The following is a 22,104-nucleotide window of genomic DNA, read 5'->3' as shown; positions in this document are numbered from 1 at the left end:
ACAACATCCACTCGTCCCCCAGACACCCCCACAACGTTCTGAATTCAAACCCACTTCCAAATGGGTTTTATAGGTTATAAAAGTCATTGTTGTGCTCTAAACCTGCTGTTAACTTGGAACCCATTGTTATGATTATTGTCATTATTGTACCGTGATTCAATGTATACCCTCCATGTATTACACAAACCACCCTGAGCCTCACGGGAGGGCGGTATAGAAATATAATAAAATAAACAAACCAATACATTTCCACCAAGGTGTGTCTTTTCATCTAAACTGGGGCCTTAAGTCCTGTAAGAGTTAAGAGAACGAGCCCTGAAGACTTCAGTTCAGAGTTTATCTTTGCTTCAAACACATCTGGCTGCACAGAAGGCAAGTTAGGTTATCTTGCCTAGTGTGGGTTCAAGCTGATTTCAGTGGAATTAGAAAGGTTTGCCTCTAGCTAAGAATGCACAGTTCATTTCTTTAAAGCATGAGGACTATACCCCAAAGGGCCTTTTCTCCACCTTAGACAATGCTTCTCATACATACCCTGAACTGTGAACATGGATACGAGAAGAGATGTACTTTGCCAAAGTCATCGCCAGTGGACAACAATTTCCTCCCCTGTGAGCGGCAGACGGCATTGATATCTGTGCCATCTGAGCCCTCGGGCCACACCCCTGAAGGAAAAGCAAATGATTTAGTGTTTCATCAATTAATCTGCTTTAAATGTCCTCTCTTTTAACCTGAACCAAACCACTCATCCACAGTCTGCTGTCTATGGGTATGCACCCTTCTCTAAAAGCAAAGTGTAGCTACGAACACATTCGTAACTGAAATGCACCATCTTTCTTTGCTAAGTTTGTCATAGGTGGCAGTTCATGTGACAAAAGATGCTGCTATGATTCTATGAAGCAACAAAGGACAAAATTAGTCCACTACAAAGTTGCAGGCTTTCAAATTCTCTTCCTTCCAAGCCTAGGTGTTAAATGAAGTATTATTTCTTAATTTAGTACATTTTTTCCCTGTTTTTCTTCCAAGGAGCTTAGGGGACGGTATGTTGTCCCTCTCCACTTCCACTTGACCCTCACAACAGCCCACACTCACCTACCCAAACACCCATAGCTTGTAAAGGCTCAATAAGGGCAACAACAAGGGAGGAGGGGCTTCAGGCTTCCTTCCCCTGCTACTTTTCTGAGTGGAAAGGGCTGCAGGGGTGGGGGGCTGTTTACTGCGTTCTCTGGCTCCACATGTCCTGGAATCAGAGGAGCCCAGAAAAAAGATGTGGAAGAGGGATCAGCAGAAGAATTGCATGAGCACTTGCTCCATTTGTGGATTTCTGCTGATCCCTCCTCCTTTGGCTGCACCATTCTGTTCTTGAGGGTCCCCTAATTTCTAAGAGCGACATTTCAGGGGGCACGGAGGGACAGAGATTCAAGGTCGCATCTCAAGTCCTGTTAAAAGGCTGACGTGCTGAAAGTCATCTACTTGCAGAGGCATGAAAAGCAGGCTGGAGAGCTTACCAAAAACATGAAACCCTAAAGTACACGTGTAGGTCACCCATTCGATATCTCTGGTGGTTTCCACGCTCACGACTTGCTTACAAGCTGAAGGAACCCCTGCAGGAAAATATGGGAGACAGACACCAGTTATAAGGATATATACAGTGACGCTTCGGAGACTGAAAACACATGTCCCCGATCAGTTGTGGTTTCTTTTTCCATCTCAGAAATACTTTGCTAGCCAAGAACGAACTCTGTGCTAAGGACAAAACCCTATTTGTTACTCACAGTATAGGATTTCATAGTCCCCTGAATTAGACACGAGGTACTGAGAATTAACGGACCAGTCCAAGTGAGTAATGAAGCTGGAATGACCCTATGAGTAGAGAGAAGCATTATATTAATTCCAGCAACATAACATTCTCCCCCCCCCCCAACAGAATTACACCGGTACGTATAAAAAGCTATGCTGAAAGGAACATTGAAGCCTTGCTTACATTACGAACGGCGGGTGACCTGGGTTTAGATAGCAACCTGGGGCACCACGTTGGTGACCTGTGTTTGGGTAGCAACCTGGGGCACCACACTGGGACTACAGGCTCCTGTCCAAAGTTCCATGTGCTCTTTGGATGAGGGAGAAAAAGAGTGGCGCACGTCTGGCTGAATCGAGGGCACGTCTATTGAGGCCCAATTTAAACCTGGGGCTAGAGGGCAAGGAGAGCATTGCCCACCTAACATTACGATGAAATTACAACACAAAAAAAGGAAGGTTCACAATGGAAAATCAACAGAAGAACAAGGAACCTTTCCAAGGCAATATACTTGTGATAATGTATATATTGAATTCCAATACAATTTCATTTACAATTTATTTTATATACAAGAAGAAACAAGCATAATGGCTTCTAGATAATTTCCGTTTTTGGTGACTTCTTCAGTGGTTGAGTCCTCCAATATCAGTTTGTTGTAGCAAAAGTGGAAAAATTCTACCGCCTTTCCTTATATTAGTGTTTTAGTATCAATTGGCTCAAAGGTACCGGGCAATGTTACTCAAAGACTAGAAGAAGAGTTGGTTCTTATATGCTGCTTTTCTCTACCCGAAGGAGGAGGAGGAGGAGGAGGAGGAAGAAGAAGAAGAAGAAGAAGAGTTGGTTCTTATATGCCGCTTTTCCCTACCTGAAGGAGGCTCAAAGTGGCTTATAGTCACCTTCCCTTTCCTCTCCCCACAACAGACACCCTGTGAGGTGGGTGAGGCTGAGAGAGCGCTGATATCACTGCCCGGTCAGAACAGTTTTATCAGTGCCGTGGCGAGCCCAAGCTGGTTGCATGTGGGGGAGCGCAGAATCGAACCTGGCATGCCAGATTAGAAGTTTGCACTCCTAACCACTACACCAAATTGGCTCTCAGTTCCCCTTGTTTCAACAGGTCTTGTTTCAACAGGTCTATTTATTTTAGAGTATTTAGGGTATTTCTATGCCACATCTTCAGAGTCCAACTCAAGGTGATCTACAATTAGAAGAGGAAGAGTCAGTTTTTATAGCCTGCTTTTCTCTGCCCAAAGGAGTCTCAAAGCGGTTTACAATCCCCTTCCCTTCCCCTCCCCACAATAGGCACCTTGTGAAGCAGGTGGGGCTAAGAGTGTTCTGAGAGAACGGTGGCTGGCCAAAGGTCACCTTCACGTGGAGGAGGAGCAGGGTAGCAAACCCAGTTCTCCAGGTTAGGGTTCACCTTTCTTAGCCACCACACCTCGCTGGCTCTCAACATCATGCTAGTTAAAATAAGCCAATGGGCATACACAATTTAAAAACTATCCACAAAACAGTAGGAAGCCATTAAATAAACTGGTAAGTCCCACCCACCATTAAAAGAACAGGTTTTAAAAAATGTGTGTTGATCCAGAGACTATAAGAAAAGTCTATTGGTTCAAAACTTTTTGCATGTCTGTCCTCTCTGCCAAAGACTGATCAAGGACAGCCAGTGTGGTGTCCTGGTGAAAGTGCCAGACTAGGGTCTGAAAACCCAGCAGGCTACCAGCAGAAGGAGGGTATCAAGGTTCAAAGAAGCTAAAGTCGCCTGTTTTGTCCTGCCTTTGCACCCGCCTCCCTCTTCCTTGTTCCTGGGGAGCGATATAATTTAGTGCTTCGCCATTCTGTGGGTGTGACAATATTTTTACTAATGTGCGGAATTTCCTTGAGAGTTCCCTTCCATCTTGCCATTAGCTTCTCTTGCAACCTCATTTAAACTGGGCTGCAAAAGAAGTCAGCCTAGGATCAGCTGTGCATGTGGGGAACAAACCACTCCCCACGGACAGAACTTCTGGTGTGCAAGTTTTAAATGTTTTTTCCCCCCTTCACGAGTCTATTGTAGGCCTGAAAAAGTTCATGATTTCTGAAAAATCCCAGATCCCAATGCAGAGCTAGTTTTGGGATCAGGGATTTTCAGGGAAACCTGAATTATTTTTGTTTCAAAAATCCAAACTGGAAAACCACACCCCTCATTGTAACTTAGCTAGACTCATGTTCATTTTGCATTCCTTAGATCTGTACCTGCTATTTTCCATGTTAAATATTTATTTATAAAGTTTCTTTCCTGGTTAAGAAAGCAGATTGTGATTCAGATCCTACTCTCACACACTAAGACAGGGATTCCCAACCAGGAAACCCTGAGGATATGCAAGAGCATTCCAGGGCTTATATGGCCTTTCCCAGAAGTTTGGATCACTGCTGATATCACTGCAGCCCAGCTCCCCTGTTGCTCTACATTTTGGTCTCTTTCTCCACAAGAGAAACAGTAAACAATCAATTGATTGGTTGGCTCCCACATCTTAGTTCTGTGCCCATTTCTCTGAAGGGGCATATCGCCACTTCCGGGGGTTCCTTGAACCCTGCAAAATATTTCAGGGGGTCCTCCACGGTCAAAAGGCTGCACTAAGGACATGCATGCATGTGGGCAACTAAAGTAACTGGAAGTTCTACCCTTCACACTTGCTCAGAGGGCAGCCTTATCAGGGTTCCCCAAGGCACTGGTTACACGTTCGGCTGGGTATTATAACTTGCAGTGGTGGCACAGAAGAGGAACCCACTTTTACATGCAGTCAAACATGCAACATGCTTGTGCAAACACACATACCAAGGGTGGTTTGTGGCACTAGCTAATTATGGAGATAACACTTCAAACATATTCTAGAAATGTGTGTTTCCAGTGGAAACAGAAATAATCTGAGTTGGTAAAAACATTTTGATTATGAGAGACTTGGGGGAAAGAATATATTTTTAGGAGAATATTGTTGAAACAAGAGCCTGAGTAACTCCTGGAAGTAATTCAGAAGGTGGGATTTTTTTGCTTGCAAAACTTTGAGTGGTTGGGGAAGTGAGATCAAAGGGCTTTTAAGCTTTACTGCGTGCCCCATTTATTTTTAAATGTTGCTCAAACCTCTTGGGTACTTTAAGCTACAAGAAATAAGGCGGTGACTTACTGAGCATTTGCCAGTTCTACTGTATTTTCTCCCGTTGTCGTTGACACTATATATGTAAATACAATTATCGTGAGAGCCTATCGCTAAGAAGTTCCCGTCTGTAAACACAGAAGAAAAACAAAGCCATCGTACAGTTAAGTTTGCTTCAATGTTGCGACAAGACCAGTTTGTCGAATAATAACACATTGTGGACCATCACTTCTAAGCAAGTTTTTTTGTGATATTATTCAACACATAAATGCATTGACATCTATGTTACTACCCCAAACTTCCTAATCACTGGAGTACTCAAGAGGGCAAAATACCTGGCCGCTGCATAAGTAGTCCTCAACAGTCAGCATCCACACGGGGGAAAGAGAGGGCTTCGGAGGGAGTTCTAAACCTTCCGCTCAAAGGAGCAGCCCCCCCCCCCACACACATTCTCCTTGAAAAACCCTCCACCTTCCCAGATCTGCACTCCATAGGAAGCAGCTGAGCGAAAACAAACATCAACCTTCTTCCTTGGACAAGTGGAAATGTGTTCCACTCATGTGTAAGGAAGATCAGATCTTAATAAACACAACGTGCAGAAGAAGAGTTGGTTCTTATATGCCAATTTTCGTCTCAAAGTGGCTTACAATCGCCTTGCTTTCCTCTCCCCACAACAGGTACTCTGTGAGGTAACTGGGGCTGAGAGTGACCAGATATCACTGCTCAGTCAGAACAGCTTTATCCGTGCTGTGGCGAGACCAAGGTCACCCAGCTGGCTGCATGCGGAGGAGCGCGGAATCAAACCTCGCTTGCCAGATTAGAAACCACTGTTCTTAACCATTACTTCAATTCTATAATGTAATGTTGCGTTTACCTGGCCAAAACCACCTGGGAACTTTTAAAAGGCTTATCACTATACCCAAACCAATCCAAACCAATGGAATGGTCAAATTCACTTTGGCTTTGCCAGATCAAAAAAGCAGTCCTATGAATTGGTTGTGAAAAACTTGCCAGTTGGTGAAATAACATTTATTTCTCTATTTATATTTGGCTTTACCCACTGCCACTTCTGAAACCAGTCCAGCTCGTGGTGGTTTACAATAAAAGAATAAAACCCCATAAAACAAGAACAAAATTAAGAGTGCAATTGTTCAAACTAGCTTTCCCCTTAAGCAGATGGTGTAAGTTTTCCCCTAAGGTTTGAACCTTTTAAAAAGAAACCCCCAGTTCCACGCCAAGCAATTTTAGCCCAATATTTAAGACTCTGACATTAACAAGTACGCTTGCTGCAGCATTCAGACGCTTCCATTTTGTTTAAACAACTGAGCAAATGGTGCCAAACCTGGTGAGTAACGCATTGTGGACAGCTGTTCGTTTCCATCTGTGTGCACAGTGACCAAATCTTTTGTTTCGGTGTCAAATACAAACCACCTGTCGAAAACACAGGGAGGAAAAGTCAACAAGTTGTTTGGCAGAGATGGGGAGCAGGGATCATCAACTCCCCTCCCCCAACCACTCTCAATGTCAGAACAGGGACTACATTATGTTGACAATAAAGCAGCGGACAATGAAGATGAGATCAGCTTGGCTGCAACAAATATTTACCAGAAAGCCTGTGAACGTTTTAATATCAAAGCCTCAAGTCAAATATCATTGCTGCTGAAATGTATTGTTCCTTTAAATGGTAGGGCAGGCAACTGAGAGATAACCTGGGTTCCCAGAATGGTGGCACTTTTCACGTCAATTATACCAATAGGAAGAAGCGACACAATAGAGTTATTTTCCATTTTATGAGTGGCATCGGAGTGTATTAATTCATTAACCATTTGGTCATTTTGCTTATTTTACAAAATGTGTAACTTGGTTTTCTGCCTGCATAAGAACCACCAAGGTGGCTTACGAACTTAAGCATACACAATAAAATCACATCATAAGACCCAAAGAAAAAACCAAACACACATCAATAAAATAATTAGAAACAGAGCTAACATTTTTGGCCCTGGCTCTGGCTGAGGCCAGACATATCTCCTTGGGGCCAGGGATCTGCAGACGGTTTTCGTTGGCTGAGCGTTGTGCTCTCTGGGGTATTCAGAAAGGATCCCCACCATTAGATACGCAGGGCCCAGACTGTTTAAGGCCTTGAAGTTGCGTTCCAAAATCTTGAACCTAATCTGGAATGCAACTGGGAGCCAGTGCAGCTGCTGCAAGACTGGTCTTATATGGGTCCTCCACGGAGTCTATGTGAGAACCTGGGTAGCTGCATTCTGGACTAGCTATCATTTCTGGAGTAGGGTTAAGAAAGGCCTGTGTAGAGCGAGTTACAATAATCAAGCCTGGAGATGACTATTGCGTGGATCAGTGTAGCTAGGTATTCTGGGCACTAGTAGCTTTGCCAGCTGTGCTACCTTTGTGACTTAAGCCTCCATTGCGAAGGAGGCATCAAAGATCACTCCCAGGTTCCTGACCGTCTGTGCAGCGGTAAGCTACACTCCATCCAGTATGGGAAGACGCGCTGACCTTTCCTCCCCAGCCAGAGGACCTCTGTCTTTGAAGGGTTCTGTTTCAGGCAACTTGCTTTAAGTCATTCCGTCACTGCCTCCAAGCACTGGGCCAAGAGGTTTGGAGGGGCGTCTGACTGACCATTCACTGGAAGATAAGGCTGGGTGTCATCTGCATATTAGTGGCATCCAAGCCCAAAACTCTGGACAAGCTGGGCAAGAGGGCACATAAAGATGTTAAATAATGTCGGGGAGAGGACCCCCCTCTGTGCAGCTCCACAATGGATTCTGCAGGGGAGCAAGTGATCCAATGGCAACCCCCTGTCCTCAGTCACGGAGGAAGGAGGTTAACCACTGAACGGCAGCTCCTTGGATCCCAGCATTGGCAAGGCAGCAAGCAAGAAGCTCGTGATCTACCATGTCAAATGCTGCCGAGAGAATGAGCGATACCAGCTGCGTTGATGAGTCTTGGTCCAGCTGGCTTCGGAGATCATCCATCAGGGCAACCAGAGCTGTCTCCACCCCATGGCCAGGGCAGAAGCCTGAATGGAATGGATCCAGAACCAATGCTTCTTCCAGGAATGCCAGCAGCTGGTCTGCGGTAGCCCTTTCAATCACCTTCCCCAGAAATACAAGATGCAACATGGGTCGGTAACTGGCTGGGGCCCAAGGACTGAACAATTGTTTCGTCAACAAAGGACGAACCACTACCTCTTTCAGACCCTCCAGGAATGTCCCAGTGGGTAGGGACCGATTAACGATCTCCTGGAGTGGTCCTCCTAACTCCTTGTTGACTGTTTTTTGGAGCGATGAAGGGCAGGGGTCTAGAGCGGTGGTCCCCAACCACCGGGCCGTGTCCTGGTGCCGGGCCGCGAATGCCCTGGCACCGGGCCATGGCTCCCTCTCCCCGCCCCCCCCCCCCGCAGTAAGAAACTTCCCAGGCCGCAAGCTTGCGGCCCGGCAAGCTTCTTACTGTAGGGGGGGGGAGAGGGAAGCAGGGCCGCGCACGCGCAATGTGCATGCACGGCCGAAAACGCGCATGTGCGGCACTTTTTGGCCGTGCATGCGCGGCTGGGCAATCGGCTTCCTTGCTGCCGCCGGTCCCCAGCCTGAAAAAGGTTGGGGACCACTGGTCTAGAGGACAAGTGGCAGGCCTCATTGAAGCTAGCAGCCTGCCAACATTGGCCTTGTCAAGGCATCTGAAACTGTCAAGATACTCCTTCAGAGGCAGCCAAGGAGCCTCCTTTCCCCTTCAACGGATGCAGGTATGCCTTTGCTATTCCATATCTCCAGAAAAATATTCAGACTTCACTGGTTTTCTTTTTTTTTTAATTCTTTGCAATTAATTTACAAAGTTTTGGTTTTTTTAAAAAAAACATCATTTTATATAATATAATAATATATAATATATATTTTATATATTATATTATAGATTATATATATTTTATATAATATAATAAATATAAATAATATAATAATAAATATAATATAAATAAAATAAATAAATAAAAATCATTTGCTGTTAACTTTAAGACCATTTTTAATTTACTCCATGTTATAATGTTTTGTGCTCTGGTTGTATTTTTGAATGCTGGGTTTAAATAATATGAAGTGCTAGCCTAGTCAGATAGAATCACAGAGTTGGAAGGGACCTCTAGCCTCATCTAGTCCAACCCCCTGCAGAATGCAGGCAATTCACCCCTACCTGCCCACCCACAGTGACCCCAATTCCATGCCTAGATGATGCCCCCTAAGCAGGGTTGGCCCTGATCAGAATTTGGATGCGAGATCACTGAGGAATACCAGGGCTGGGACACAGATGGAATTTCTTATATCAACTTACTACGTGCCGGACTGCTTGAGTGCCGACTAACCACATTTTTAAAAATAAAAATTCCAAAGCCTCTTTTTGATTCTCATTCTAGAAAAGGTTACATTGAGCTCAAAAAGGAATGCTGCTGAATCTAACCTTAATTCCTCAAAGAGCTTTTTGCTTTATTCTGATGTCTGGTTTTATTCTTACGGCTTTTATTCATTTTTAAATTGTTTTTGTTACATTCATGTTTCCCCCCCACAAAACTGCCTCCCCAAACAGTGCCAAGATTGTGCAGTGTAAACAATTTACACAAATAAAGAATATTTTTTAACATCTTACCTTCCAGTTAGTGTTCCGACTGCAACGACAGACCCTGATGGATGAAAGCCAGCTGACTGTGCTGGATCCTACAAAATTGGAATTAGCAACAGTTAGAGCAATGTACAGTGATAACTCGAACAGCTCTACATATTATGTCTGAAAGAGTCATTACAGACTGTTAATGCCTTCATCCGTCAGGCAGTTTTCCTGAAAATCTGTTCTAAAAGAGTTGGTTCTTATACCCTGCTTTTCACTAACTGAAGGATAGAATCATAGAATCATAGAATCATAGAGTTGGAAGGGGCCAAACAGGCCATCTAGTCCAACCCCCTGCTCAACGCAGGATTAGCCCTAAGCATCCTAAAGCATCCAAGAAAAGTGTGTATCCAACCTTTGCTTGAAGACTTCCAGTGAGGGGGAAATCACTACCTCCTTAGGCAGCCTATTCCACTGCTGAACTACTCTGACTGTGAAAAACTTTTTCCTGATATCTAGCCTATATCGTTGTACTTGAAGTTTAAACCCATTACTGCGTGTCCTCTCCTCTGCAGCCAGCAGAAACAGCATCCTGCCCTCCTCCAAGTGACAACTTTTCAAATACTTAAAGAAGGAGTCTCAAAGCGGCTTACAATGGCATTCTATTCCTCTCCCCCTTAACAATTATAGTGTAGGTGAGGCTGAGAGAGCTCTGACAGGACTGTTTTGTGAAAACAGCCCTATCAGGACTGGATTACTCCAAGGTCACCCCGATGGATGCATGCAAATGAGTGGGGAATAAAACCTGGCTCTCCAGATTAGAAGCCCCCACTCTTAACCACTATACCAGGGGCAGTCAAACTGCGGCCCTCCAGATGTCCATGGACTACAATTCCCAGGAGCCCCCTGCCAGCGAACGCTGGCAGGGGGCTCCTGGGAATTGTAGTCCATGGACATCTGGAGGGCTGCAGTTTGACTACCCCTGCACTATACTATGCTGGGTCTAGAAATGAGAGGGCAGGAATGGACTGAACACCAAGCAAGATCCAGCAGAAACCCTTTCTTCGATGCTACCCAATCAATCATCCCCAAAGACCATTTTCTCCTTGGGGTAACAAACATCAAGATCAAATACATCTGGAAAGGAGAGTTAAACCTAAAAAGTGCTCCCATATGTCAGTGAAGAAAAGAAACAGACCAACAGGGATGGAGATCTCCCAGAGTTGTGACTGATGGCTAGACCACATCAGTTCTCCTGGAGAAAGTGGCTGCTTTGAAAGACACACCCTATGGCTTCATACCCCATTGAGGTCCCTTCCCTCCACCACCCTTCCCCTCCCCTCCCCAGGCTCCACTACCCCAAAATTGCCAGGGATTTCCCAAGCAGAGGTTGGCGACCCTATCAATAATGTGGACACCGAGAAAAAGAAGGCATGCCGTACGGTTTCAATTCAGATGCATTACAAAAAACACCATCCAAGATAAGAGAGACATTTTGTACACAGTACCCTTGACACATGGAGCTGTGTGGGGTAAAATGCAGGTAATTTTCAGAAAATTGTGCAGCAAATTCAGCGAGTTCTCCTTTTAAAGTGGAAAGAGAGGAGTCCAAGGCCAAGGGACCGGGGCAGGGTCTGCTCATGCTTCAAAAGCCAGTACTTGTAAAGAAAATGCCGGTGGGAGTCTTGGGGCAACTTAAAGATTATAGTTCTGATTCTAGCCTAAGGTTTTGCAAACTAAAATTGCTTTAAAGGTTTCAGGTGCCAAAAGGCTCCGGTTTATTTTTGCTTTAAGAAGCCGAGCTGACGGCCCCTCAGGAATGATTTAAAAAGCACTTTCTGAGGCCAGGGCCAGGCCAGTAGGCCTGTGCTCCCCCTGGTGGCACATCCAAGAGGCTGCGGGAGCCTGCCTCATGCAGTGCTCTCTGAGGGAGCTCGTTTCCATACTGAACATAAGCTACTCTCAGTATATCTGTCACCGTTCCAATTTGGTGGTCAACAACTGGAAGAACCACCAGAGACAGGGTTGCCAACCTCCTGTCACAGGCTGGGGATTTCCTGGAATAACACAGATTAAGAGGATGAGGGGTTTGGAGACCAAGACGTATGAAGAAAGGTTGGGGGAGCTTGGTCTGTTTAGCCTGGAGAGGAGGCGACTGAGAGGGGATCTGATAACCATCTTCACGTATTTAAAAGGCTGCCATATGGAGGATGGAGCAGAGTTGCTCTGTCTTGCCCCTGAGGGACGGACCAGAACCAATGGGATGAAATTAATTCAAAAGAAATTCCGTCTCAACATCCAGAAGATGTTCCTGACACTTAGAGCGGTTCCTCAGTGGAGCAGGCTTCCTCGGGAGGTGGTGGGTTTTCCATCTGTGGAAGTTTTTAAACAGAGGCTGGAGAGCCATCTGACGGAGAGGCTGATTCTGTGAAGGTTCAAGGGGGTGGCAGGTTATAGTGGATGAGCGATAGGGTTGTGAGTGTCCTGCATAGTGCAGGGGGTTGGACTAGATGACCCATGAAGTCCCTTCCAACTCTATGATTCTAAGTTCCCCTGGAGATAATGGCTTATTTGGAAGGTAGAATCTATAGCAATATATCACACTAACTCCAATATTCCAGTCTTGATTTGGCAGCCATAGTCAGAGATGGCATTCTAGTCTGGGAAAACTGTTAAAATAACTGTATGAATAACATGTGATCTGAAAAGACAGTGGGCAAAATAAGAGTCTTTTTTTCCAGTGGGAGTATTCCTGTTCCTTGAAGAGAGACCATCTCTCCGAATATGTCCCCAGAAGAGCCTTACACTCTGACAATACAGGGCTAGTGGTTCCCTGCCCCAAAGAAATCCAGCTGGCCTCAACCACTGCCAGGGCCTTTTCAGCCGTGGCTCCTGCCTGGTGGAATGAGCTCCCAGAAAACATCAGGGCCCTGTTGGAGCTCCCTGAATTCCACAGGGACTGTAAAATGCTCTTCCACCAGGCCTATGGGTGAGGCCACTAAAACAGCTGACATCTTATTCAGCCTCTCTCCTATATTGGAGTTTATGTTGCACCCTCCCCAAAGGAGGGCCTGTCATGAGTGGCAGTATATAATATAAACAAACAAATAAATAAAAGTATTAGGGCCTCGCCTCTAGAGTTCTGGATTTTAGATTATATAAATTTAACACATGTTAAACGTGATGCACTGTATTATGCTACATAAATTGTTCAACAGCCCGAGTCCACCTCCGACTGAGAAGGTGGGTCATAAATTCAGATAGATTAGACAGATTGATGTGTGATAGATAGATAGATAAATAGATAGAGAGAGAGACAGAGAGAGAGACAGAGACCACCTTTTTCACTGAAATTCAAGGATTACAGAATTAAGAAAAATAGAATACTGTCATACAGCGCAAGACAACCAATGCAGAATACAAAAGGATTAGGATTATCAGATCAGTAGGTCATGTGAACTACAGCAGTCAAGGCAAGGGACAGAATGTCACACCATCTGAAGGCAACGTAGTAGACATGTAGCAAAAGCAAGGTGATGCCCAGAATAATCACTGCAGTGGGTTCATTGCAGTGGACTTCCATCTTGTTGTACTACCTCCTGCTACCTTCTACCCTCCTGGGCTGCTCCATTCTAATCCCTTTTATAAATATGCCCTGCTGAGCCATTCTGCTTTGTACATGACAGATGTGTGGGAGCCTTCCTGACCCCCTCAAGGTGGGAGTCACCACCGAGATCACATGTCAACAAGCAACTGCAGATCTCACCCATTTGCAAGGTGTGAACTTCAGCAGGCCTTGTTCAAATAAACAAAACTATTGCAGCAGAGCAAGCTTTCTCAACCAGGGTTTCATGAAGCCATAAACTACAGACTATCTGGAAAATCCTAGTTATGCCCACAATTATTTCACAATGGAAGCTGTATTTGCGATCTTCCTTTGGATACTCTACAGACCAAATTGTCACCTTTACTCAGGCACTGAATTGTAAAAATTCTGCAGGTTTTTTTTTTTCTCCACCTTGCAGGAACAAGATTTGAAGTAATGTCTCCCGCAGAATCAAGGTCACTCTTATCAGCATAAACTGAAATTCGCTGAGCAGAAACTTCACGTTCATTCAAACTGAACGGTAACTTCAGAACTCTCCAAGACTCAGCAGGTGTATAGAGTTTGGCTGAATGCCTGTACGGTGTGCCTCTGGATGGAATTTCAAATGTGAAGAGTCTCTCAAGCTGAAGCATGCCATTCTTGAAATAGTCACCCTGTCATCAGACTCACTTTGTGTAAGGAGATACCTGCTTGGGCTGTGCATGACTTGCGCTCTACAAAGAGGGTAAAGTAGACGGCACAAGTTAAGGCTGGCTTGAAAGCCATTATTGCTGGAATTACAGATCAAACCCTCCACCAAAGAATAAGTGGACACAAGTCTGACATCAAAAATCACAGGACTGAGAAACCTGTAGAATACTTCAACCTTCCAGGACATTCAATGAGGAACATCAAAGTTTGTTTTATTGCAAAACAACAACAACAACTTTCATGAGCAGACTGGAAAGGAAATTCATAGAATCATAGAATCATTGAGTTGGAAGGGACCTCCTGGGTCATCTAGTCCAACCCCCTGCACTATGCAGGACACTCATATCCCAATCGCTCATCCACTGTAACCTGCCACCCCCTTGAACCTTCACAGAATCAGCCTCTCCGTCAGATGGCTATCTAGCCTCTATTTAAAAATTTCCATAGATGGAGAACCTCCCACCTCCCGAGGAAGCCCGTTCCACTGAGAAACCGCTGTAACTGTCAGGAACTTCTTCCGGGTGTTTAGATAGAATTTCTTTTGAATTAATTTCATCCCATTGGTTCTGGTCTGTCCCTCTGGGGCAAGAGAGACCAACTCTGCTCCATCCTCCATATCAGTGGTCCCCAGCCTTTTTATCAACGGGGACCACTCAACGCTTGACAATTTTACTGAGGTCCGGTGGGGGGGGTAGTTTACTCCTCTACTCTCAACCACTGCCCTAACGCTCTCTGATTGCTATGGTAATGTTTAAACATCCCTTCAAAATAAGATACAGACACGCCACAACAATGAACATAAGGAACATTTTATTTTCATGGACAATGACACCCGAAGTGTGTTGTAAAGGGCCGGGGGGGGATAAAGTAAAGGGCTGGGGGGGGAGAAGGCGTCCTTCACGGCCCACGTCCAATTAGTCAATGGACCACATGTGGTCCGCAGCCCACAGGTTGGGGATCGCTACTCTATATGGCATCCTTTTAAATATTTGAAGATGGTTATGAGATCCCCTCTCAGTTGTCTCCAGGCTAAACAGACCAAGCTCCCCCAGCCTTTCTTCATATGTCTTGGTCTCCAAACCCCTCACCATCTTTGTTGCCCTCCTCTGGACACGTTGCAATTTGTCAACATCCCTCTTCAATTGGGGTTTCCAAATTGTTGAGAAGCAAATTATTGCAATACTCAAAACAATGGAATCCCCAGGATTCAACAGGGATATTGGTTTCTTATCTCACTACATATGCTAAGCATATTCAGCTCTTATATCTGTACTTTTTATAATCCCTTCTTTATTTTATTTCATTTGGGGCAATGGAACTGTAATGTTATTTAATGAAGTATATAATGTAATTTAGAATCTAATTCTCTGGTCTTCGAACAGGAGACTGAACTCAGCACAGTTTGCCACTTGTGGGGATGCTTCCATACTTGGGTGGAGACAGATGGAGCTAGCAACAGGTCTCTTTTAATTACTTCTGTTCACAGTTGGGAAAGCATCTACCATTAATCACTTTCCCTAATATTTTTGTGAACAGCAATTGAATTCAACAACTGAACAGCAAGGAGCTCAAGTTTATTTTCTTCTTCATTATTCTGCATGTTTGTTGGATATCTTCATGATATTGTTTATTAATTTATTCCTTATCTCTGTATCTGATGATTCCTATTTCATTATCTGAGGAAGTGTGCATGCATATGAAAGCTCATACCTAGAATAAAACTTTATTGATCTTAAAGGTGCCACTGGACTCAAATTTTGCTCTGCCGTAATTATTTATTACTGAATGAATCTCTCTTTATAAATCCGGGCAATACCTCTGACCAGGCGTTCACAGCGTGGACTGCCAGAGTCATTCCTTCCTCATAGGGAAACCCTGAGAATTTGAAGCCCTGCAATAAAGCTTAGGAATCTTCCCCAAAAGTTTTTAGCACACTCATCAAATGTCATTTCCAAGAATGCTTTGCATAAAACTATGTCAATGTAACTGATTCAAAAGTTTGCATACTTGTCCCAGAAAAGTTAGTGGTAAAGAGAAATTCCAAAATATACACAGATGGTTCTTATTAGGGATGTTTTTTTAAAAAATATGGCAGGCACATACAAATAGGCATCTGAAGTACAAAACTGGAATAATTTGGAATGTTCACTGTTGCGGGATGGGAGTGGAAGTTAGCCACTGTGCATTTGAACATATTAATCAATGTACCTAATTCTCAACATGACTCCATCGATGGATATATAAATCCAGAAACTGGGGCCATGAACAAACAAGACAAATCCTTCAACAAACATGAGAAAACCCAAAGGGGTTTGCAGAAAATTGAAATAAAAAACTGGGGGAGGGGGCACACCACAAATAATAGAAGCAACACCTGTAGTTAAAAAAAAAGCACAATGTCCCCTGTGGTGGTTGCTGTACGACCACAACAGTTTCACCAGTCTTCAAGACTCAGTTCCAGTTATTAATAGGAAGGGGGAGGGAGAAGGCCCATTCCAGGGCTGTTTTGGCCTTCGAGTATAACTCATTGGGGCTATTGGGCTAGCTACTACCACATGTTTGTATGACTAACCCAGACCCTGCTGCTTAGAATTGACAAATAAAGGTAAATTGGTTGGTAGGCAGGTAAGAAGTAGAGAAGGAAGTAGGGAAAGGGAAGTGGCTATGGGAGCTGCCACCTGGAAGAAAAGGGGAAATAGTGTGGGGAGAGGATGCAGAGGAAAGTGAGGTCACCTTGCAGGTTCACCACTACACAACGGCCTGGCCGAGGCAGTACAGTGCAACTCAAGAATTTTTCAGAGTAGAGGCTGCCAAGGGAAGGGAAGGAGGGAAAGCTGATGGCTGAGGTCCAGGTTCCGACAGAATCACAGAATCATAGAGTTGGAAGGGGCCATACAGGCCATCTAGTCCAACCCCCTGCTCAACGTAGGATCAGCCCAAAGCATCCTAAAGCAGAAGAATGCAGAAGTATAATTCTGCCAGAAGAATGGCACGTTGCTGGTAGAAGAAAGGGGCTCAATTTTTGCCGGTCTCCCTTCTCCCACTGCAGACCTTCATTTTTTTGTCCCCTAGCTTCCAGAAATTAACTTTCAGAGTGATTTATGCGCAGCCTCTGTACTTCTCTGTACTTCTACCCAAATGGGATCTTCTCTAATACTGCCCAAAGGAATTTCCACGAAAAATGTATTTTTCCCCCCAGCAGCTGCAGTTCAGATTTGGGCAGTTTTTTCTTTCGTGACCCATTTGAAGGAAACGTTCCTCACATTCCATGGGAATCGCTCCAAAAGCCAGCCTCGGTAGACACAAAACATTAGACAGGAATTGGCACCTGGATTGAACAAGCTTAAGAAAAGACAGGCCTGCTGGACTACTGCAGTGCTCATTTTCACTTTGGAATTCCCTCCTCCCCAATCCTTTTAAGGCTAGTAGTGGAAGATCTTTACCCCTTCTAAAGCTTTACCCTTCAATGTCAATTTACCCTCCAATATCAATCAAGACACTTATATGTATGTTTCTTCAGGAAACCTGTTTTAAATACATAACAAAGTTTTGTTGTTGTTGTTAGGTGCAAAGTCGTGTCCGACCCATCGCGACCCCATGGACAATGATCCTCCAGGCCTTCCTGTCCTCTACCATTCCCAGGAGTTCATTTAAGCTTCAGTGACTCCATCCAGCCACCTCATTCTCTGTCGTCCCCTTCTTCTTTTGCCCTCGATCTCTCCCAGCATTAGGCTCTTCTCCAGGGAGTCCTTCCTTCTCATGAGGTGGCCAAAGGATTTGAGTTACAAAGTACGTACCTCTATAATTTTGGTCCAGATCGGACTGTGACTGGATGCTTCCCAGAGCGTGATGTGTTTGTCTTGCCCACACGTGAAGAACTGAGGTTTGGAAGGATGCGCTGTGAGCCCCCAGAGCTCATCCGTATGGCCCTGAATCAACATAGCAAGGGTGGTTTTCAGCAGGTTAACAATAGTACCCATGATGCAAACTCTTTTGGATCACTTTTGTGGGTTGGATCTTTGCCCATTCCTTCTGTCCCCCTCCAAGCTGTATGCCTTGTTGTTCAAATTGTTCTGTGACCTGCTGGTGAGGAGGGGTGGGGATGCAATAAAACAGGGGTGGGCAAGCTGTGGGTCTCCAGATATCCATCAATTACCATGAGCTCTTGCCAGCACCATGTAATAAACAGTCAGAAGTATAAAAGCCATGCTCTACAAAAAGATTTCTGCTCGTGGTTAATTGGATCCAGACAGTGGGGGCTGGTCTTATAGCCATGTTATATGCTTTGGTAATACACACAGATACATATGAAACTTCCCAGTCCTTCAACCACTATGTCAACCCTGTCCTCTCCTGCAGCAAAAAAGGGGGCACTGGGGAAAGTGGCCCCCTTCCTCTTCCGCAAGTACAACAAATTCAGAGTTGAGCCCCCCACACACACACTTTAAAAGCAGGGGAGTTATTTCACCAGATCTGAAAAGTATGTATTTGCCGGCGTATAAGACAACTGGGCGTATAAGACGATCCCCCAACATTTCCACTCAAAATATAGTTTGTTACATTACATTACAGTACTATGGGCCACTATGGGCAGCTATGTCTATCCCAACTGAAGTGCACCCAGCGTATAGGATGACCCCCCACTTGGAGGCATATTTTTCAGGGGGGAAAAGTAGTCTTATACGCCAGCAAATACTGTACTCCAGATTAGATGGCATTTGGTTCAGGATCCCCTTGCCCAGCCATCAACTTTAGATTTTAAGGGAAGGTGGAGTTGATCAAGGAAGGGAAATCTGCTCCTACAAACTCCTTCCATTTGTAGCTGCTCAGATCTAACCAAATGAAATGAAGGCTGCCTGCTTACAGAAAAGACCCACCTCGGGTTTCAAAAGATGGGGGTGCTCTCCACAAAATAATTTACCTGTGTAATTGGAGAAAACTCTCCTGATAGGGAGCCTTGTAGGACGAAATTTCGGGTAGTGCCTATCAACACGACGTCACCTTTCCCCTCGGCAATTGTTCTTATGGGTCCAAACTGTTCCGGAATCTATTTTTGGAATTAACGAATGGCACAGGATTACTTCTCAAGCGTACATTGCCTTTACGAGGTTGGCACAGAGGGATGCATTATCCTCTGAAAGGCTTGACGTTAATATCAAATGGCCACTTCCTGATGAAGCAACTGAGGCCACTGAAGTGTTGGTAACAACAGCACAAGGCAACCAAATGTGCAGCACTAAGCCCAGACTCTTGTGGCGCAGAGTGGTAAAGCAGCAGACATGCTGCCTGAACCTCTGCCCAAGAGGCTGGGAGTTCAATCCCAGCAGCCAACTCAAGGTTGACTCAGCCTTCCATCCTTCCGAGGTCGGTAAAATGAATACCCAGCTTGCTGCTGGGGGGTAAACGGTAATGACTGGGGATGGGAATGGCAAACCACCCCGTATTGAGACTGCCATGAAAACGCTGGAGGGCGTCACCCCAAGGGTCAGACATGACTCAGTGCTTTCACAGGGGATACCTTTACCTTTAAGCCCAGACAGATTTCTGAAGAAACCCAAAAGCTACAGAGTTTCAAAATAGAGTAACTTTCAAGACATTCTTGAGATCTTAGTGCTCTCCTCCACTCCAAAAAACATTCAGTTGTGGTGCTCCAGTCACTCATAACAGTACCATATGCCGAGAGCAATCCTCCCCATATGAGTGCTCCCCATTTTAAGAAAACGGGGGAATACATGTGCAGAGCTGCTTCAGTAAGCACGAATGGAAACCCAGACTCTTGAGGGGACGAATTCATGCACAATGCAGCTGTATGTGCATGGAAAATTTGGGCATGCCCCACTCATGAAAAACAGTGATGATGTAAATCAGGGGTAGTCAACCTGTGGTCCTCCAGATGTCCATGGACTACAATTCCCTCATGGGAGGACCACGGGTTGACTACCCCTGATGTAAATCAGGAGCATCTCCTCCTGTTATCCATAGCTGAAGTGTCAAAATGGGATGTGTGGAAAGGGTTGCACACACTACTGAAAATTATGCAAAAACAAAAATCATTAATAATTCAAAAAGATAACTCTGTCTTCAAAGAACATGAGCAGCACCTCTGTTTTGTTAACTTTTTGGTAATTCCCATTCCACGATATGAGCTTCCTGTCTTTCCCGCCTCCGGACACAAGCGTTCCATCCCGCAGCATACAAAGTGCAAAAATGCCACCCTCGTGGGCGCCTTGAACTGCAGAGCTTATTCTGTTGCTACCTACACATGGGGAGAAAAGAAGGTAGCAATAAAGCAACGCTATTGTATTTAATGAGCCACCCTTGAGCCTCCAGGGAAGGGTGGGGTATAAATGTAAAAATAAAATAAATGAATAAATAATCTTCCACTTAGTTCTCTCTGTGTTTCAACAAGTCTTGGTTCACAGAAACGAAGTGCCTGATTTGTGGCTATGTTGCCGTAATTATTTATTTATCGTTCAATTTATATACCGCTGCTCTCCCAACGGGCTTGTGGCGGTTTACAACAATAAAACATTAAAATACAATAAAACCTCATAAAATCCTCCCTTACAACAACAAAGGTGACGGGTAATAAATAGACCATCTAATTACTCCTATCCCTTCTCTCCTCGTCCAGCCAGAGGCCAAGCCTTCTTCCATTGGGAGTGAGGTGCCATATCTGGCTGAACCATGGGGGCATCTTCAGATAGAATATCGAGACTCCACCCTGGCCTCAACCATACGCCTGGCGGAAGAGCTCCGTCTTGCAGGCCCTGCGGAAAGCTTAAACTGTTCATAGGTACCGCATTCTTATTGTTCTCTCCAAATCGTCAGTTACTTTCATAGAATATACTGAGAAGCATTGCTGTATGTATGTTATACTGCTGTATGTAGAGTTGGATAATCAACTCTACATACAGCAATGTAACACTGAAAATGAGAGTGGAACACACAACTCTTTCAGTCTAGGCTACGCTGAGTGTTCGTAAATGAAAGGGCTTTGGAAGCCCTAAAATATTCTGGTTCTCGTCTTCTTCTAGGCTTACCTTTCTCGTTCTTGTTTGCACCTGATCGCTGCACCTCACGGCAGCAGCTTCAGAAGCGCTGGCATCATTCTTTCCCCTGAACACTAACTAGTACTTCCAGTGAATTAGGAATCATATACTTAGGATGGCAAAGCCATGACGTTACACAGTCCACCCAAAGTGGCTATATGATGGTTGCACTTTAGAGCAACTACAATGTTCCTTGCTACCACGCTGAAAAGTCCTCTCACTGTTCTCTGCAGTCTAATTCGCTTTTTGCAGATTCATGAAATGGGCTTTGCCCACTTCGATTTCAGCTCTGCTCTCTTGCAGCTACTTTTCTAGGAAACTTCTATAAACACTTGGCTGAAGCCTGGGATTAAGAATTTTTGTTCCCATTCATGTCAAGGGGACAATGGATTTGTTGTAATTACTGCTGGCTATGATTTTCTCAGTTTTTTTCTATCACAGAGAAGTGTTATCGTGATGCATTGCAATAGGGGGTGGTGTGCTGTTTTGGAAGCTCACCCTCTTCTTACCTTTTCCCCAAACTAAGATATTTCCACTCGAGTCACCTGTGATTGCATCACCATTTTCAGAGAAGGTTACACAAAGGACAAACTTAGGCTTCTCTTGTTTCTGCAAAATGGGAAATTAAACACATTCATGAAACTGCAGCTTACATTTCCCTTTCTTCCATATTTTCTGATTGTCCAGAACTAAGAATTGGGTTAACAATACTCAGTATGCATGTTTTATCCCCTCCTCCCCATTTAAAAATCAGGAGAAACAATCAACCACCAGGAATGTACAAGCTTTATAGCAATATTTAAGAGTTTTAACTTTAGCAACAGAATAAGAACAATCTGACATAAATTATTATCGTACAAATGAATTATATATGAAAATACAAAGATGCCTTATATCAGGTGGGGACATTTGTCTATCCTGTTCAGGTTTGCCTACTCTGACCAGCAGCAGCCTTCTAAAAACTCAGTGAAAAAAGTCCTTAATATCTGCTTAACAAAATCCTTTACTGGGCTTGGATTTGCTGAATGCAAAGCATGAATTCTGCAGAGCTGTTACTTGGATGGAAGACCACCAAGGCAGGCTGGGCAGAGGAAGGCCATGGCAAACCAGCACTGCTTCTCGCTTGTCTTGAAAGCCCCTTGCTTGGTCACCATAAATCAGCTGCAACTTGAAGGCACTTCTGTACATAAATATTCAAGAGAGATACATGCTATG

General features: G+C 44.5%; 1 protein-coding gene across 10 annotated transcripts in view; it reads right to left on the bottom strand.

Annotated features, from left to right (window-relative positions):
• EML1 (EMAP like 1) overlaps nt 1-22,104 on the bottom strand; it is a 171,534-nt gene that overhangs the window by 2,664 nt on the left and 146,766 nt on the right. For all 10 annotated transcript variants that reach the window (XM_077323651.1, XM_077323657.1, XM_077323652.1 and 7 more), the window contains 10 exons: nt 21,399-21,498; nt 19,939-20,093; nt 18,759-18,884; nt 17,635-17,766; nt 9,583-9,650; nt 6,272-6,360; nt 4,960-5,057; nt 1,773-1,860; nt 1,506-1,601; nt 532-662 (listed from right to left, as the gene is read on the bottom strand). In XM_077323651.1, the coding sequence (XP_077179766.1) occupies nt 532-662; nt 1,506-1,601; nt 1,773-1,860; nt 4,960-5,057; nt 6,272-6,360; nt 9,583-9,650; nt 17,635-17,766; nt 18,759-18,884; nt 19,939-20,093; nt 21,399-21,498 (1,083 nt within the window). The remainder of the gene's footprint in view (nt 1-531; nt 663-1,505; nt 1,602-1,772; nt 1,861-4,959; nt 5,058-6,271; nt 6,361-9,582; nt 9,651-17,634; nt 17,767-18,758; nt 18,885-19,938; nt 20,094-21,398; nt 21,499-22,104) is intronic.

The sequence above is a fragment of the Paroedura picta genome, chromosome 2 (assembly GCF_049243985.1).
Source record: "Paroedura picta isolate Pp20150507F chromosome 2, Ppicta_v3.0, whole genome shotgun sequence".
Classification (NCBI taxonomy): Eukaryota; Metazoa; Chordata; class Lepidosauria; order Squamata; family Gekkonidae; genus Paroedura; species Paroedura picta.
This window is presented reverse-complemented; position numbering and strand designations above follow the sequence as displayed.